Genomic DNA, 20,391 nt, shown 5'->3' with positions numbered 1-20,391 from the left:
TGTGTCTTGTTCAGGGATGAGTGGTGCTATCAGAAAGTCTATTTTTCCTGACTTTCTTTACCCTAAAAGTACCTGGGGCTACATCATATCTTAATATGGAAGAAATTCTGGGTGAGGCTTGGTTTAAGTTTTATTTCCAAGCAATGCCTTGACTTAGCAAACCCTGTGGTTCACGGCAACATGCTGCACAGAACACCCTCCAAACCTGCTTGTGGCCCCACAATTTCACAGTGATGTCCACAAAGATCAAAGGATACTGCCCAAAATACAGCACATGCAAATTCCGGATAAACTGAAAAGACTGTCCCTTCTCACACTCTGGTGACAGCAGTAGGGAGCTAGAACCCACCAAGATACCCCAATACTTGTAACTGTTTCAACGTTTTGTGTGTGAAGACTTAATGCACAAAAACTTGGGCAAGGTTTTTAACAGCAGCTATATTTTTTTCTGTGAAACACAATAACCCAACTACTGTTGTGCTAGTTCAAGAGAGATTCTAAGCTTATAATTATGTATGCCTATAGAAATAATTGTAACTCACACCTTTTAATTCTGCTCAGCTGGCAGCACTAATGTCTCAAAAGCAATTTAATAAGATGAAAGGAAAACATATTAAAGTAAGCAGTCAGTCACAAACAGCACCCCCTGGCACAACATAAGCAATCTTTAACCATGCATCATCTGATGAGCACATGACTTCACTGGTACTCTCAATTTCTGCTTTATTTCCATGACATTAGTCTGCTACATTTCTTTGCAAAACACTGTATAATCCACACACAATACCATTTTACATCTTAACACTTTCAGATGTATTCTGTAACAGCTTCTTTTGCTACATTGATATGCCTATTTTGAAACTGTTCCATTACTGATTTCACATCAGTAATTTTTCCCATAATCTAATTAATGCTCCCACTGAGATCTAGTAGTTAACATAGTACAGCTGCATGAAGCACGAGTTTGCGTTGCTGACTACTGTTACATAGAGTTTTCAAAAACTGTTTTATATTTTATTAGCAATAACTGTAAAATAATTATAAAATGGAGTACTTTTTCAGAACTGCACCAGTAACTTGTGACTAAGAAAGAGATGAGTATATCAAACGCCACGTGAATACATTCAGTACACGACATAATCTCCAGATAGTGCTGTGCTGGGCCATACAAAAGAAGATGCAGAAATGGCCTGCCTGCATTAACGTGTGAAGGTTACCTGCCATGGGAAGGCAAGTTATCAAGGGTCCCTTTATGATCAATGGAGAGATTTATCTTCTGGACATCTCTCTCTTCAACTTCAGAGACCTTAAACACCTAACTTGGACTAGAAGTTTGACTTCAACAGACCCACCAACAACAGAGACCCACAATTCCCATATTCTGAATACTGAGAATAAATGAGAAAAAGAACTAGATAAAACTGGAAATAGCCCACAAAAGTAGCAGTAACTATTACCTAATGTTTGCAATAGTGTAATTCTAAAATACTCAAAAATCACTTTTCTTCCTTTAATGAATCTTTTTACTCCTTCATTCCTTTCCTAATTTGTGCAAGTTATCCCCCCTCTTCCCATCCTTTTTGACAGAAGAAAAAGAAAACACCATTTCCTTCCCTTTTACCCCTCTTTTTCCTTCACTAGCATCTATGGTAATCCCTCTGCTGTGTAACTTTGTTCCACTGTCTTTTAAACAAAACCCCTGAATTATTTCATTAGGTTTATCTGTACCAAAATTGGTGACAGATTAAGACTGAAACATGTCTCAGGTCCCGCATCAGCACAGCAGAATTCTCGTTCTAAGATTTGACACAGTTATTTATAATGCTGCTGAATATGTTATCATATTAGCATGCCTGACAAGCTTCTTTCTTTCAAAGTGTTTCTTTTTTTCGTGTTTGTTAAAACAAACTTGCCATGATTAGTCACATTTAAATACCCAAATTCACAAAGCAATCCCCTTACTTAACATAAAGGAGTCTCATCAATACATTTTTCTGGAACTCCACTCAGATTTATTAGTTCCAACATACAGCTATTGTTTGAAAGATCCTTAAAAGGCCTATTTACTACAACAAGTACTAATTGTGTTTTCAATTTCATTCAAACTGGAGCAACTATGCTAAATGAGAAGAATGCCTCTGTCAGCTGCAGTCTGGAGTACTGTAAACAAAGTAATATGAAGCACCAGAAGGTTTATACCATAGTGTCAGTCAGCATTTCTTCCTCTAACTATGCAACTCTGAACACACAAGTAAAGCTAACATATATTAAAACAAACAAAAACCAGTATCCTATAGCAAGAACATAAAAGGTTAACATACATTATCCTTACCTTAAGACTACTCTTCATCACACTGGTACCTGAGCAGTTTCCATATAAAACAGGCAGAATATCCACTAGAGATCTCTGACAAAGTCTGAATGTACTCTAAACCTAATTATACTTAAATGAAAAAGTTTAGTTATAGACTCGTACGAGGCCACGATTTCATCTCACTTTTCTCCCATATTGAAATCTACACCATGGTTGCCCTGGGACTTGTTAATTTGCTTTCAAGAGAAAGGTCTTCATTTTAAAAGTTTTTGAAGCCTCTGCTAAGAGATAAAAGTACTCTGAAATAATCTCAACTTCCAACATATTTTACTCATGACTGTTCCTGCACCATACTAAATGGGGAACAGTTTCAGACTCAGAAGGTATCATTCATTACACCTCAGAAGGCACTATTGGAGAACAATAAAGATAAGGCACACATAACTGTTAAAAAACACAAAACAAACAGGAGTCTCTATCTGTTAATCTTCCCTCAACTTTGGTGTCAAATAAACTACGAAGATATCCAAATGCTCAAGGTTGCTTTTATAGAAGAAAGAGATCATGACGGTCATTACAGTTCACTTCATCTTAAAGTAAAAACGTGTCCAGTTTCTTTTTTATATGCTCAAAAGCATCTTTTCCCATATAGTCCATACGCCCTTCCTCCCATTTTCTCCGTTCATCTTCAGGATTTGGTTCTTCTGGTTTGAGGTGGATTGAGAGCTCTGAAACAGAATGTGTAACCTCATTCTGCAGGAAGAAGCACAACAGTAGGAAAACAGTTATTTGATTGTTCTCATTTCAGTGCTGTGAAGTTAATACTTGAAAGTCAAATTCCTGCTTTACACAGTTGCAGTTAAAACATGCAAGCAAACAAACAAAAAACAAACAGTATTTAAATGCTCATGCTTGGTTTGATAACGTGATCTCGTTGTCTTAGCATCTGTGAACACACCAAGCAGTTATTTTGCTTCTCAACTCAAAGCTTGGCACACTCAGCAACAATACAATGAGATTTCATCACGGGGCTCTCATACGGGCCTAAGTTCCTATACATTTTGGCCAAGAATTTTATTGTATCTTCATTGAGATTATTGTTATTTATCAGACATGAACCACGTGTTAAATTAATTCAGGAGACTGATATTTATGTGAGACTAAGTTGGAATGAATTTACAAAATTCTGAATCATGGTTCAAGATCATGTTTTCACAGATGCAGAAAAGTAAGACATATTATTAGTGATAATTTCAACCAAATAAAAGAAAAAACATGTCTGTGACTGACCAATGTTAGTAAAAGTAGAACATCCCAACAATTATAACCAGTAATAAAGAAGAAATACAACAAAGGCTAATAAAGACAGGTACTGAAAATCTGCTTTCAGTACTATTCCAAGAGGCTCAGGGGCAAACAACTCATCTCATGTTATAAACAAAGTTAAAACCAACCAGAACAGGCTTCCAGTGAAGCCCTCACCTATTCAGTTATAAACGTGCTTTAGAATAGGACTGATTAACTGGAATTAGTGAGATATTAGGCTTAAACTGACTAGGTGCCCTGGAATTGCCATTATATCTGCCAGTTTGGGGCACAGGACTTACACAAGACTTGCACCAACAGACCCGGTAAGGTATTTGGCACAGCCAACATGAAACTATATACTCAAGTTAACTGCACTCTTCCTACGTATCCTTGCCTGGGACCAAATCTGTACATGACTTTAAAGATCAATAAACGCTCTGAAATGCATGCTTGCTCCATATACATGCAAATATGCATATTTAATTCATGCTATTTAATTCTTAGGTTATGTATATACATATCTACAGTAATGCAAGGAGATTCCTTTGTGTTTGTTTGTTTGTTTTTTTTTAATTATTATTATTGTTTTTAAAACCTTGAGCAAGAATTACCAACAGCCTTGGATAAGTTAACAGCTGAACAGGAATCACCATGTTTTCATAATTAGCTAGGGCCCAAACACCCTCGCTGCACAGAAGCTACAATTTCTCTTACCAAGTTGTTTCTTAGTCTTAAAAAATGTCACCTTAGTGACAATCTACCCATTTTCCTCTGTAGGAAAATGTCTGTGCTGTGCACCTCACAAGATCCAACTCCTTGACACCCTGTCACTCCACTATTGCCAAATTTGGTACTGCTGTCACACTGCCCACAGATAAACGCAGTGCAAGATCGCACAGCCTTGTAGCTCAGGCTCTGTGCCTGACTTGCAGTACATCGCCTTCCACTTGCTTGGAAACATCACTTCAGCAGGTGAAAAGAACAAACAAAACATGACAAAATACATTGATGATTGTGTTACTGGACAGTTACAAGCTGGCACTGAAAAATATACACTTAAAAATTACAAGTATAACTGCTAAAATGGGATCATACGCCAGTATTGGAAGAGGTTAAGAAATTAATTACATAGATGAAATATTTTTACACATTGTACACATTGTTAGTAGATATTTCCCAAAATGATGCTGACAGCAAAGACATGCATGCAATTATCAACCAAACTGCAATGCAGAAAGCTACGTGTACCAGTTCTGAGGTTTCCTGAAATGCAGGATGAGAAGTAAGTTGTTCTGAAGGTCTGTCAGGCTCAGAGGGATGGACGTTAGAACTGCACTGTTCAACTTCACATACAGGTTGCTAAAATACAACCACTGAGGTTTTATTAGGAGAACAAGTTTTTTCCCCACAGTCTCCTTATCATGAGAATGCATACAATACAAGCAGATTTCAGTGTTGGGATAGAGAAAAGCAATGGATGGGAGGAAACATCATGAAATATTATCAACAAGGACAAAATTAATCTCACCCAGCTTTAGCTATCAAAATGGCACCGAATCTAAGCTCCTACTATAATCAATCCAGGATAAGTACCGCCAGAGGGCAGCTCATCTCATCCTAAGATTGTTTCAAGAGTGGCTGACACTTTTCAGTGACTACCGAAAGAGCCTGGAAAACTAGCTCACAGTAGACGTCCACATTCACAAGGCCACACTTAAATGTCAAACAAATCTCATTTTAGGATTCCAGCTTGCTCTGTAACTCAAGCTTTTTATATGCACAGAATGAGAACAGAACAATGTATTCCAAAACAGAAATAAAACAGGCTGCCCCAAAAATATTTCCCCAAATATTTGCCTTTGCCACTCATTGAAACATAAATGAGGAGACAGCCCCCACTCTGGGGTCTCTTTTGCCAAAAGCAGAAGTCTCACAAGACTACTGAAGCTAAGCAACATAAAATGGAATGATGGTGTTCCTAACTAAGAAGAGAACCAGATTGTTCACTTCAAATTAATACAGTCTTCCCATAAACCAATCTTACTCTATTGTAATTAAAAAAAAAATAAAATAGTGTAATTCACATTTGAATTTAAGTAAACATTGTTATTTTTTCACCCCAAAAGAGCATCTTGAAAATGTATTCCCTATTTAATTTCAGCATTTCCAATGGTCAGATGCATCAGACACAAGGTAAAACATTCTTGCTAAAAGAATCATTCTTAAGTTGTAAGACTGGAATGTTTGCAGTTTTCCTTCAGCACTTCCACACTGGAAAAGAGTGGAAAAGAAAGGAGGGAAGACTACAGCTTTATTTTATGGAGCAACTATAGTCTGAAGTGCTGAACATAATAAAAACTGTCTTTTCCTTAACAGAAAATAGTCCACAAGAGTAGACATTACAACATCGATTTTATTTTCCCCCAATTGTACCGTGCTATAGCATGGCTTATCATACACACACGGTGACTTACACCTGCAGAAACGTTACTCTATTACCTCCAGTTACATTTCTGCACAAAATAAGGAGAGTCAGTGCAACAGAAATACCCAAATACATGAAGAGTGACAGAAGTACCAGGGCCTCTGCAGTGATCACCACTGAATTCTTTGCACAATACTCCTTGTTGCCCGAATCATTGAAATCTGAGGAACAGTTTTCTGAATCAGCACTTCAGGGATAAAAAAAAAAAAAAAAAAAAATCTACACAAAAGGGATAAAAGGATTTTAGCTTTAAGAATATTTATTTACAGGAACATTAATACTCTGTAGATTAATTTAGTAACATAGGTCCTTAATAAAATGTAATAAAAGGAATCTAACAACTTTCAGTATGTAATCTCTTTGTAAAATTCAATGCAAACTCTTTCAGCCTCCAGGTATGTCACGCACACATGACTAAAGATTAAAGAAAAATATTCTTGAGACTATTTCTTATGAAAGCAAAAAAATCCAATGGTGACAGCTAAAGTGAAGAAGCTATAATCTCCCAGATCAGAAACCTAAATCAAAATCTTATTTTAGCATACCATTTTACTTTGTTACTGTATATGAGAATGTACAGCACACTTACAACTTCGAAACTGAGTTCCTCAGGTGGACAAGTCGTGGGATGCATTTCATACGTCTGCTCTGGAGGTACAGGCATTTGCAGCGAATTGGCCTCAGAAGGCTCAGCCTTTTTCAGTGTAATTTCAACTCCATTGAAAGTATGCTAACAAAAACAAGAACATCCTGTCACTGAAATAAAATTTTGCAGGAAATCAGTACCTTATTTCCAACAGCTTCACTTCTAACGTTTTCAGCATTGAAATTAATAAAGTCAAACAATTTGCGGTCCCAGTATCAGAGCATATTGCAATTTAGATTTATGAACTAAAGAGTATGCTGCCATCATCAGGATGGAAACCTAACACGTCCTTTTATCTTAATGTTACTGTAGTTGAACTATTTCTTCACTGCCTATTTTTTTTTTTTTTTTAATTAAAATGCATTGAAGTATGAGATCAAAACCTTCCCATTCCTTCCTCTGCTTTCCAATTTGTCATGACGTTTATAAACCAAATTCCTCTCTGGAGCTTTGATGATAATTGTCCAACTGATCACGTGGCACTATGCAGTTCATTTAATGATGGTTAACAGTTTAATATTTATAAAGCATAAAAGCAAATATTTATATATGCATAAAAGTGACCTAAATTGTCACATCTGGATATGAAATTAAAAATCGTATCTTCCTTCTACTCACAGAATCACAGAATTGTAGGGGTTGGAAGGGACCTCAAGAGATCATCGGGTCCAACCCCCCTACCTAATCGGGTTCCCTAGTGCAGTTTCTACTCATCAGTTTATAATGTAGGTCTCCAAGAAAGCATCTGTTTATCAACAGATTTTTATTCTATTCATGAAAACTATACGTTGCTGTACTTCCTCTGATGAAAAAACGAGTAAAGAGTTCAGTAAATACTTGATGATGTACAACTAACTTATATAACATCCCAAATGTTATTAACTCTGCTTATGCAAATCTGATTTGTTAAAGCTCTCATGAAACAAATTAAAATGCAGAGCTGAAAAGGTAGATTTTACTACAGCTCAAAGCCTAGTGTGATGGTCTAAATCAGCGTAGCTTCAAAAAGTCAGAAGTCTGTTTCATAGCCAGATGATCACCTTCTCTGCCTAATTTGTCCCATATTTTGCTTTTAATTTGCAGAACGCATTTACATACGTTGCCATACAAACTCCTCCTCAGTTAAGAAGGGGAATGGGAGAAATCTTTGTAAAGCCACGGTACCCCAAGTCCTTCCTAAACTGTTAGTTTAGATGCCGGTAGAAGCAGTCACTGCTATTGCCAATCAGCAGATGTTCTCCCACGTAATTCTTTCCTCTGGAGAAGGCGGTATTCAGAATTTTTCTGTGACTCAGTACATTCCCACTAACTCCTTGATAGTTACCTTGCGTTCCTCAGATTCTGATTGTTCCGTCTTTTGAAGCTTTTCTAACAAAGGCAGGATACTGGCACTGTATATATTCCACCAGAGGGCAAGAAATGACAGCTGATGAAAAGACCCAGAGGTGGTGCCATCGTGCATAACTCTCTTTGTTTGAAGGTTGTATTTGTAGTTCCAGGGCTTTGTTGCTCCCAAGAAGTGAACAACTTTGGCATCTCTGCCAAAACTGTAGAAATTAAACATACAGGTCTATACATCAAAGATAATTTTAGCATATATACATTGCTAAAGAAACATGCTTACTCTCACTGGTGAAGTAATTTTGACATTTTCTAACAGCAACACATTCGATATGAGTATATATATTAACATTTTTATCTTTTTAGATTAAAGTATTTCACATAGCATACAGTAAACAAAAGGCTACACTGCCATTTGCTTCCCTCTGCTAATTCCAGTAGAAAAATTCATGAAGGAAAGTGCACATCCAGTCCCATTTCCAGTCCTCCTCCATGCCCTGTTCACAAATAAATACCACTTCAAACACCAAATCAACAGAATTGGTTAACACTGATCTCATTTTGAAAACAACTAATAAAAACATCATCCTAAGTTCACTCCCCAAAAAGAATGCTTCATGCAACTGTAACAGTAAATCATGACACCCTAAATCTTAAAAGCAACTTGCCTCTTGCCAGAAGATTCTCTAACTGAACTGTCTGAGGTAACCAGCACAAATTCAGTTTCAAGGAAGAGCCTATGTTGTTTTTTTGTTTGTTTGTTTTGTTTTAAGAAGAAAAAAAAAGAGAGAGAGAGAGAAAAATCCCAACTATTTCCTATAGAACTGACTGGAAAAAGGGGAATAAATTTAAAATAAAGCTGTCAGAAGCTAATGTTGAAGTAATTCACATATTTCCATATTTGGAAAAAGCCTTTCTGAAGCAACTTTTGAGACAGAGCAGCCAACTCTGGGACTCTATCTGTCCCATAGATAGATACAAAAAACTTTTGTATTGCTCTTAAGCTTCTATTATGCAATTTTTACAAAATATGTCATTTCTTACTGCTGTAATTTAAATTAACAGAATATGCCAGTATTATTCTCTCGCTTTCTTGTAATAAATGATTTGTTGCTAACAAGCTACAGTGATTTATAATCAGCCAAAAGCGTCACTACTTACTGATTGAAAGCAGGAACATAGGTGTACACAGCACTGCTGCTTAAGTTGTAGATGAAAGGTAAGTGTTTACCAATATCTGCTGTTGCCCAGTTGCTGAAGAAGCTATTCAACAAGCCTTGATCACCCCCTAAAGCATACATAAAACAGTATTAGCATAATGTATAATATGCAAATTTACATCAAAATTTCATGGCCAGGGATGGATGTGAGACTGGTGTGTTCACGGGACTGCAGCTTAGACTTGAGAAAATGGCCACATGAGCAGGTGCAAGTGAGTAATACCTGGTCCACTCTGATGCAATTTCAATGCAAGTGGAATCCTATTGGAACATATGAAGAGAGGAGTAGGAAGGGGTTTTGGTCTCCCTCAGAGCAGAAGATCAGCTATATTTCTCTCTCCTAAACCAGACAGCAAAATTAAAACTTACTGAGTGAGACTCAGACACAATGTCCCTTCATTACAATTTTCTGGGAATCACAGCCTGCAGTAAGTCAACATGTCCTAAATACTGTGTACGAGGCAAAGATCCACACCATAAATTTTTGTGGAAACATAATTACTTAAAGCCTAGAGAACTCCTGCCTTTCTCCATTCTGCCAGATAGCATGGAAGCTACAGAAAAAATGCCTTACTGAGAATGAATCTATTTTCTTGCACTTCAACTCTTACTCCTTGCCCCTCTGTTATGCCTTACCGTCAAAGCTGCCATGTTCAGCAGCAAACTGGAGCAGCAGGTTGTAAGTTTTTAAAGATGGTCGGAACACAAATACACCACTATTAAAGCAGTCAGGCCAGCCAGAATCCGGAGCTGCTGAAAACTCTTCTCGATCAAACAATTCATCAACATTGCAAAGCACCTTGGAGACAGTAGTAGAAAAGTAGTTGTTACTGAAGATGTTTTTCTGGAACATGAATAGCTAAATCAGTACTAACAAATTCAGTTTAGTTCTACCAAGGATGTAGCTTGCATAGCATAAAAGGAGATACAATGCCAAACATGTTTGTGGCTAGCACTTATTTTTTAATATGCTAAAGTAACATTAACTGTGGTTCCCCATGACTTCTCTGATAAAAGTGCAAACCCTATGAAATTACTTCATAAGCCTCAGAGACCCTCCAAAAGGTCCCTTTAAATATTACAACATACCATGAAAACACGTAGTCTCCTTATTTCTTAGCTCACTTTCTCAGAATCCATTGTTCCCAGTAACTGCAACAAAGCTGAGAATCCAAACAATTTGACTTAGCAACAAGATGACTAAAGGGGTAGCAGAAAAAACGCCTCTTTTTACTGGTTTTCTAATGTATGTTAAGCTCAGTCTTGCTTTGGCTTGGTTGCAAAGCTTCACAGAGAAGTGGGAAAAATCGATCGGGTTAAGGCCCAGGTCAGCGTTAAAGCTGGTGGAAAGACGGCTGTGCAGTCACTGAATGCCTGCACCCCACCCATAACAGTCATCAAGGGAGCCACTGTGAAAAATAGAACGATTACTATTTTTTTTTTAATTCAATTAAAAAACACAGCCAAATACTTGCCTTCTTCCTTTAACAGGAAATCATATGCTTTTCCCCTCACTCCCTGAGAATAATAATTTAATTTGGTTTCTAATGCAACTATAATCTTATTAAATCAAAATGCATCCCACTCTCTCAAAATTAAGTACTTAAGTGCAGAGAAAGGCATGACTGTTGCCAAAATTAGTCTTTTCTTTTTTAATCTCCATCTGAAAAAAATATGAATGTTTCTGGCTTTTTCCCCCCCCTCCATTTTATAACGAGCCTGCCTCCCTGACCAGAATAAGTCCAAACAGAAGTGTATGAAAGAGATCTCTTCTAAACATCTGTCAGAAGCCAATTTGCATAGCGTGTGTTTATATCTTTTGAGGACAGTCCTGAGGCTACTCTCAGAAACAGGATCCACTTCTCTGCAGTGAGCAGAACTGTGAGCATTGCCAAACATCCAGCTGGAGCTTCTGTGACCGTGTGTTCCCCAGCAAATCTGGTCACTTGGTAGGCCACTAGGTTGCGAGACGAGGAAGCATCCCACACCCAGAGCAGCTGTTTAAGACAGACAAAAACGTTGCCACAGCTCCTACTCTACTCACCAAAGTGTCTGCATCCATGAAGACACATTTGCTGTAATGAGTAAGAGTCCAGCAGTGAAGCTTAGTGAAGGTTACGCCCAGTTCTGGCCTCTGCAACAGAGCCAACCGGACCGAGTCAGCACTGTCGAGTGCATCCACCTCGATGACTTCATCGAACACGCTGCGCAGGACAGACCTACCAGAGCAAGCAGTGGAGGGAAAGAAGGAAATTTATGGAGGTTCATCAGACTCCACTTCTGGCATGAAAATAGTGACACACAGCACATTTACTATGACAGTAACAAAGGTTAGATTGATTGGTTAGAAAACGACATCGAAAGTTCAAAGTCCTTGTAAACAGTCTGCTGAAGTGACAGATACGAGGCCATAAACCAGCGCTTCTTCCACTAAGGGAGCAGCACATCCACTTTGGGATGCCAGCACATCTCAGAAGTGACAGGTGCTGCATGGAGGAGAAAACAATCCTTACTTTAGTTACTCAGTCTCCTATAGAAACACTGACAGAAATTAAAGTAAGTTTCACTCCTGCACAACTGTCTGTAAGGAACAGCACCGTACTGTGTTATGTGTGGCAGGCACTGTCAGTGCAGTTGGTAGCACCTATCATGCCTGAGCAAAAGCAGCTCCAAAATTGCACCTTCTAAAACAGAAGTTATATGCTTGTTCACTACTGTAAGTCATCTCAAATGAGACTTTCAGGAAAACATCTTTCCTCTGTGCATCTCTTTCACATGAATTTAATAGGTGATATCAAAGTAGCTAATTTTCCTCCAAGGCACAAAAAAAAAAGTATTTTAAGCAGCTCATTTATTTACATTACACTATTAACTACGAAGCCCTGGATGTCATATAAACACAGAAAGAGAAAAGCCTGTGCTGATTATCGAGATTTCAGAATCATTAGATTTTGCTCACCTGATCTTCAAGTGACAGAAGTTAACTATGAAAGAATAAAGAGCAGATACAGATTTCTAGAAACATAGTTCAGTGACAAACTTTTAAAAATGTTATCCTTGGTTTAAAAGGGGGGGAGGAGGCAGAGGTAGGGGGTCTTGTCCCAGTGAAGATTGAGGGAGCAGGAAGAAATGAAAAAATTGAAACATAGCATCCACCCAGTTGTCAAATGTATTTAAAAGTCATTCAGGAAGGTTTCATTGTTATCACAGATCCTATCTGTGAGAGAAATCCTGGAAAAACAGATTTATGAATATCTAAAGGAGCAAAAAAAGGGAAATTATGTTTCTTGAGCCAGCTGCATTGCTAATACTTTCAAATGGCATACAGAAATTGGGAGCTTGCACACTTCCTAAGCCACAGCAGGATTAAGAGCTTGAGTAGTTGTGGCATGTCATGTTCCTTTTAACAACTAACACAGTCCTCCAAAAAATCAAGGCTAGAGTTCAACAGATCTAATGAGATTTCTGTACACGCAGTTCTGTCGTGCCTGTAGAATCACATCCCAAACTGGAAAGTGATTTAAAAAAGGGCAGAAAGAAATGTATTTCCCATCATGTTAGCAGGGCGCTAATAGTTTAAGATCAGTCATCTGAATTTGAGCCACTGATGTCTTTGGAGAGTTCTGATGTCAGAGGTGGTAGGTATCTTGCTCTCCCTAAAATAAAAAACACTTGGAGGAAGCAAAAAACAAAACCAATACCACCTTTATTTTGTCTCAAAAGCAAGACACTAAAAGCCTAGTTCCCAAACTTTTGGCTAACGTTCCCAATTATGAGCTTGAGAATCAACTTCCAGCCACAAGCTCTATTTCTGCAAGTGAATTCTTACCAGGCTTACAGTCATATAATGGATATTATTTGGGACTCCCCTCAGAAATCACTGGCCAAGTGGGAAATTCTATAGACAATGCCATGAAACCCTCAGGAAGCCTATTAAAATCCTTCACATTACTTCTTATTTTTTCCATATTATCACTCTCCAAAACAACATGAATTCTTACCTCATCCCACTGGAAACACCTGGTGTAATTAGCACTGCCAATTTTCTAGATGTCGTATGGTTCCTCAGTGACTGTCCAAGAACCAGAGCTCCTTGACAATAAACATCATCAGTAGCGAGGGTCACAAAGGCTTGATCCGTTACTGCAAGCAAATATTCAGAAGAGTCATTTTACAGCTTTAACATAAGCTCTTTTGGCTCTACAATCTCCCTCCTCCAGCTAACCAACAGGCTATAGCTTATAACAACCTGCAGCTCCTGTGATAAGCTCTTTTCTTGCCCAAATTCCCCCAGAGGACAAAACTGAATAGAAAATCCAATAAACATCATTGCAGAATATATGTTTCTGATTTATTGTTTTTCCCGATTTACATAATACTTGGTAGGAAGTTTTCAGACTAGTCTTAAACAAATAATTCTCTGGGTCACGTTGCCTAAACCTAAGGACAAATCAAACAAGCTGATCTATAAATATTTAGATTGTACATTTATCTAACATAACATTGTATCTAACAATACAATTGATAAAGAAAGTTTTCCTGTTTATATAGTGCCAAAGCTAAGGAAAAAAAAAAAAGTTAAATACAAACCAGAAATACCTTTCTTTCCATTACCTCACTAAATCAACCTACCAGGCATTATTCTTCACTTTATTCCCTCTGTACTGGTGTAACTGGTGCTGGCTGAGTAACTGGTACCTACTGACATATGCAAAGGAACTGCTGCTGAGGTTGGCAGCCCCGCCAAAGTTAAGGCTCCCTTACCTTAAGCAGCTCTGAGAAAATTAGTTGTGTTCCTCAGAGCCAAAAGGCATATGGAATAAAAAAAAAGTTACAATAAAAAAGAAAGCAAGCTACACTCCTGCACAGTTTGGTAAATGTACTAGAGCACGTTTCGTAAAGGTACTGGGCCTGCGACACCAGCTGCTGCTTCTTCAGCTCTGCCCTCCAACAGAGACATTATCGGGGTTATGGGGCAAGCCAGAACCAAAAATTCAGTGATGTGATGGGCATCCCTCAGAGATGAAGGAATACCTCAGCTTTCTAGGCTGCAACATTAACCAGAACAAGGTAACTTGGTCACACAGGACAAGGGGAATTCCACTGAGCTACAGAGCTTCAGTAAGAATTTGTCCTGAATTACTCATATAACAGCACCATCATTTTTCGGGACAAGCAGTTGTGATAAACTATTAAAAAACAAAACAAAACACTGTGCCACACGGTTTCCAGGCTCCATGAGAGACACTCCGAAGGAATCTGGCAGAACCAGCGCAGAGCACCCAACAAGTGCCCTCAGAGGCTGCTGAAACGCACAGGTTGAAATCTCTGCCCTAGCATCGAGGTGTGTCATGAAGCACGGCCGGAGCCCTCAGACGCCAAGCACTTCCACTTCCCTGTCATACAAACCCAGAGCGAAACCCAGACCCTCTGTGTGCTGGTCTGTCCCCCCATCACCAGCCAGGCCCGAACTCTCAGCAGGCACGGACACCGCGCTCTTCCTACACCACCACAGGCCCCCACAACACTCAACAATTTCGGCAGCGGCAAACTTAGCCAAAACACTCAGTCATCCACCCAAACGTAAACCAGCTTGCAGATCCCTCAGCTAAGCAAATTCCAACAGCCTTGTTAATCACGATCCCCAGAAGCAAACCAAGTAAAAAGGAGCTTTCTCTGTGGAAACACCTGAGCCTCCTGTTATCACAACAGCTCAAGCAAGTTACGGGTGTCACAAAAAAACAAGTAACTGGGGCTTACGTGGAGAGGTTTGGAAGGACAGTCGTAAGCTGCCCCTGCTGCAGCTTTCCAAAAGGTTACACAAATACAAGCACACACCCAAAAAAATAATAATGACCAACACACACCAAAAAAAAAAAAAAGCTGAAGGCCACTTCAGCAATAAAATTATTCTCCAAAAACACAAAGACTCAGCAAAGAAAGGCACTTAGGCACTTTTGTGTTAGGCAACAAGCATCTCCAGCCAAAAAAAGTAATAAAACAACTAGTGAGAAAAATGCGGGGGGTAGGCTAGTACAAAAAGCAAACTGTGAAAAGAGTAGGTGTTTAAATCTTAAAACCGCTATTTTAAATAACAACCATAAAACCAAGCACATAATCTCCTTACTGCTTCTGCAAATTCTTTTAGCTACAGAAACCAAATATTTACATATATAATGCACCTAAAACTAAACAAGCTGCTCATCAAAGAGTTCGGCAAGCTGGTGTGGCAAATTACCACATCTTGCACATACTTTCATGCCAGCACCTCTCAGACGAAAGCTGTGGTCAGAACAAGAAGGAGGCAAACAGCTGAACGAATACAGCTTCTAAGAAACTTTGGCTAATGCTTAGCAAAGTAAAGAAACCAATTTTGTCTCCTGTGAATCAGCTGTGGGATACATTTTATGGCCTTCTTAATATAGTGAACCATTACAGAGGTAATTAAATTGATAATCAAACTACTGGCTGAAACCATACAACATTAAACTGTTACTGATGCAAACAAAAACATATGCTAGCTATTCTAAAATGATGCAAAGCTATCAGTTACTCTGTTAAAGATCCACGGGTGGGGGCTAAAATCAAAAGACTTTACCATTACTTGTTGTTTCATTTGATCCATGTTTTCAAGGGAAAAAAAAAAGCGTTACTTTAATTTCCCTGTTTAGACCATTCCTTGAAACTCTGTCCCTATAATTACTCTATTTTTAAAACTCAAAACTACAGATAAGATTTGCATAAAGATCTACAAAAATAAACTCTGCCAAAAATCCCCATTTAAATTAAAGAAAGAATAATGTTGCTTTTAATTTAATCTACACAGGGCTTCACCCACTGATTCCAAGCTGCAAGAGCAGCAATATTTGATCTTTAAGTTTGAAAGCCAAGGGTGTTGGTACTTAAAATTCATTGCAACTAGATTTTTTTTTCTTTTTTAGAAGTGTCAAGGGCAGCTTTATGTATAATTTTCAGTTCTTTGAGCTGAATGACAATAGGATTTGTCACAGAAAACACCTAGTGTGAAGAGTATTGAGTTTTCAAGCAAATTGTTTTCAAGCTGTGAAACCCTATGGCTGATATCATTGACTCAGTGAATTATAAGAAAAGTAAGAGTATGATTAGAATCACATTAAAACTACGTTGTATGAATTTATGACTGCTGATTTATCTCATCTAGACAACCACACAGCACATGAAGTTGCAAGTTTAGAAATCACCATTGCCAGCACTGGCAAAAGTTTCTCAGCAGAAACCAGAGACTTCCAAGGAAATAACTGTGGTGAGTTATTTTAGAGACCACTCCCAAGCTGCAGATGGCAGCACAGAAAAGATAGCAAAAGTAATGTGAATCACTACAATAGGCAGAGTGATTTTTATGCGCAACATGTTCCAGATTTTTTAGTCAAGATCACCAGCTTCTTATGCTACTTACTCATAGCAGTGCCTCAGACAAAACTGCCAGGGGCAATATCCTTAAACAGGCCTGAAAACCAGTTCTAGGGCTGCAGAAAAGCCTTGGAATCTGCACCAGCAAGCAGACTGAGCGGTTCTCACTTTGATGATCACAGAAAAAGGGGAGACAGAGAATGAACAAACTCCAGTGAGAGTCAGAAGTTACTCATAAAATAAGCACTGAATGAAACACATACCTGCCAGCTTCAAGACAAGTTTAAGTAGTTTCTTTCATAACCCAACAGACATAGCTTTGTAAACATATTTTTGTCTTCAGACAGACAGAGAAAGGATAAACGTGCTCTAGCAGCGGCTCCTGGAGTGACAGATTTGTCAAGTTGCCCACTCCAAAGCTGCCATAGGAGACAGAGACTTGTAGGCTACAACTCTCCTGCAGGCACACTCTAAATAATACGTTGCTGTCACGCATAAGAATAAGAGTACATAGAAGAGCTAAAAATCTCCAACAGGCTGGTTATGTCCCCCGTATGTATGGTCTTGTGTGCTAACCAACATTGGCTGTTTTCTTACATCCCTCCCCATTACCATCTGCTGTTCCTTTCTCATCCCCTCACTAAAAATGTGATCCCTGTGGGGCCAGCACGTTACAGCCCAGGTCTGTTCCCGCTCTGAAACCTGCAGCAACAAGGCCATGGCCACCCCTGCCCACCTCATCTCCTGTGATCGTAGTGTTGTTACCCCCCTCCCACACCCAGCTCCCTGTGCACCTTCCCCCAGAGGCGTGTTTGACCAAAGGCAGGTCAGGCTTACTGCAGAGATAAAGTCACAGCCTCCTGGCTTCGCTGACCTACCACAACCATTTTCAGAAGCATCTGGCACAGAAAGCTCGGCTCCAGCTGACAACTGGAGCCTCAGCACCAGGGAGACGCATCTCGCCACAAGCAGGCGGAATGAGTAACGGTGTGAAAGGCTCTGCCAGACCACCCACAGAAATCACTGTGCACATTTTCAGCAAAGAGAGGGTTCCTGCCGTAGCAATCAAGCGATGGCTTGGCGATAGGAATTCCCGTGCTTCCTTGGTGTGGGTCCAGCAGTGGAGATGCTCGTGTTACCGACGGGCACTGTGCCGCCACAGCCAGCGCCTCCACCAGATCACACGTTGTCCTGCCCGACCCAAACCAAATCCTTTATCGTTAAAGCAACACTGAATTTTACCAGGCAGGATTACAGCTTATCTTGGACGGCTACAGAGAGGAGACTTGTTTCTCATTTAGCGTATTTTATTAATTATCTTTCGGTTGTGAGCAGTTAGGTTCCGCTTCGAGAACCCGCAATTGCGTTACTCAATAGACTGTAAGCTACCTCTGTGAAAAATCAAATGCAACGATGTTACAATATGCAATTAAGCTCAATAATGGCTGTAAAACAGTCACGTTTAGCTTTGAAAAATGAAATACTAGGAATCGCTTGAGCGATCCGCGTAACCTCCGGGAACCCAGCGCCGGGCAGCACACGGCAGAGGACGCCGCACCTCGCACCTAGCGGGCTTCGCCACCCCTCCCCGGCAGCGCCGAGCCCCCCCCGCAGCCCCATGTCGCAGCCATGTCGCGACTCCGCTCCACCTGCCGCCGCCGCACGGAGCCCGCCCGGCTCAGCCCCCGCCAAATGGCGACCCCCCCCCCCCCCCATCCCCACTCCCACCCCGTGCCCACTCCCACCCCGTGCCGCTAATGGCGGGCGGGCCGGCCGAGCCCTACTCACCGGACATCCTGCGGCTGCGGGGCCGGCCGGGATTAGCCTCCCGGATAATGAGCCTCCGGGGGGAGCGGCGGCGGCCGGACCCAGCTCCCTGCGCCTACGAACGGCGTGAGCGGCGGGGCTTGGCACGCCCCGACCCGGTCCCGCTCCCCCCTCGCCCCCTGCCCCGCCGGGTGGCCCCGAAGCGCCGCTCCCCGTCCCGGCCCCGGTCCCGGTCCCGGCCCTCGCACCTGCCCGGCGCCCCCCGGCGGCTCGGCGCGGCGCTCCCGCCCCGTTGTGCCCGGCCCGGCCCTCCTCTGCCCTCCTGTGCAGCCCTGTGAGGGAAAACAGGGCCGTCCGTGGGGGTTAAGGTCGCGGGCTGCAGAAACGAGCGCTTAGAGAATGAACGACGGCGGCGACTCCGGTGTGGCCGGCGGTAGCCAAATGGCATTCGCCGCATCGCCGTGGGTTGGCCGTGCGGTGAGGGTCTTGGCTGCCCTCGGCTTCTCTGCAGCCTTTGTAGCCCCTGTGGATAACTACGTGCTGCTGGCTGGCCACCCAGTCTACAGCTACATGCCTTCAGGGAGACGGTGCTATTCACAGTCAGATACGCATATCTACATACGAACATACATTCAAAACAGCACATTTTCCTGCCAGTAGCTCCAAACTGGACACTGTCTGTCTAATTCTGTCACCCAGTATCTCTACAAAGTAATTTTAGGCTGATTTGGTTCAGCAGAGACGTTTTTACATCAAAGCTTTCTATGGACATCAGTGATTACTTAGCCAAGGATGGCGATTTGTGACTGTCACGGAGGAAAGCACACGTACCACTCAGATAGGAAACCTTTATTTTCAGCAATTTGCATGTGATAACTGATGAGTTATGCGACTGCCCAAGTTGCAACATTTGTTCCCTCACATATGGGAAGTATCCTAAATGAGGTGGTTTCATTGCTCTAGTAGTGGTGGCAGAGGTGTTCTAGGAAGAGACGACGTAAATACATAGGAAATGAAGCTTTATTTTTCCAACAGAAACAAAAATCTCAGGAAATGTGTTCATCATCTGTTTACATAGCTTGCCTAAACATTAGAATCATAGTATCATAAAGGTTGGAAAAGACCTCCAGGATCATCTGGTCCAACCAAACCCCCACCACCAATGTCACCCACTAAACCATGTCCCTAAGCACCACGTCCAACCAATCACCACGAACACCCCCAGGGACGGTGACTCCACCACTTCCCTGGGCAACCCGTTCCAATGCCTGACTGCTCTTTCTGAGAGGAAATGTCTCCTCATTTCTAACCTGAACCTGCCTTGGCACTACTTGAAGACATTCTCTCTAGTCCTATCGCGAGGTACCTGTGAGAAGAGGCCAACCCCCTGCTCCATTCTTACAAATAGCAAGATTGCTATTATAGATGCCTTTATTGGCAGATTTATTTCAATTAGGGGACTTTATAATCAACAAAAGCAATTTCTTGTTAATTTAAGCTGTGTTTACACCCAGATGTTTTTCTGTTTTGCTTGGGTACCAGCAACATTTTTTATAGCATATGCTAGACCTAAAATGTCAGAGCCAAAAATACAAGCTAGAAGTCTGATGGTCCAAAACCTAGTTTGTACTCCTTCCTTTCCCTTGAGATTTAAATATATTAGAGCTTCCCTACATAAATACCAAATTGATGGAATAGTTATGCTAGTTAAGAGGAAAATTAACACTGAAAAGTATGCCTGCACACCAGTAGATTGGTGGCATGTTGCTGTCATTTGACCAAAGAGCTTCAGAAGGTAAACATTTGGTCAGGGTTTTGTCTAATTCAAGTTCACGGTAGTTGCTCAAATTCTCTGTAATAAAATCTGATTTTTCACTAATAATAACAAAAACAACTTCTACTGAGTAAGAAATTGGTTTAG

At 40.6% G+C, this 20,391-nt stretch overlaps 1 protein-coding gene across 7 annotated transcripts; it reads right to left on the bottom strand.

The window, feature by feature from the left end:
• Nucleotides 1–706: 706 nt before the first annotated feature.
• Nucleotides 707–18,857, bottom strand: GYG2 (glycogenin 2). Of its 7 annotated transcripts, XM_068682148.1 has the most exons (10): nt 18,492–18,711; nt 16,750–16,870; nt 13,316–13,457; nt 11,359–11,533; nt 9,951–10,113; nt 9,256–9,382; nt 8,078–8,300; nt 6,697–6,837; nt 4,871–4,981; nt 707–3,067 (listed from the first exon to the last, which is right to left on the bottom strand). In XM_068682148.1, the coding sequence occupies exons 2-10, from the start codon at nt 16,751–16,753 to the stop codon at nt 2,906–2,908; spliced, it is 1,248 nt and encodes a 415-aa protein (XP_068538249.1). In that variant the 5' UTR covers nt 16,754–16,870; nt 18,492–18,711; the 3' UTR covers nt 707–2,905. The 7 variants fall into 7 exon arrangements, with proteins under 7 accessions (XP_068538249.1, XP_068538275.1, XP_068538234.1 ...); XM_068682174.1 differs by lacking the exons at nt 16,750–16,870; nt 18,492–18,711 and adding an exon at nt 18,719–18,857; XM_068682133.1 differs by lacking the exon at nt 16,750–16,870.
• Between the last annotated feature and the right edge of the window lie 1,534 nt (nt 18,858–20,391).

The sequence above is a fragment of the Anas acuta genome, chromosome 1 (genome assembly GCF_963932015.1).
Source record: "Anas acuta chromosome 1, bAnaAcu1.1, whole genome shotgun sequence".
Classification (NCBI taxonomy): domain Eukaryota; kingdom Metazoa; phylum Chordata; class Aves; order Anseriformes; family Anatidae; genus Anas; species Anas acuta.
Note: the sequence above shows the minus strand (reverse complement) of the source record. Positions and strands in the feature narration are given on the sequence as shown.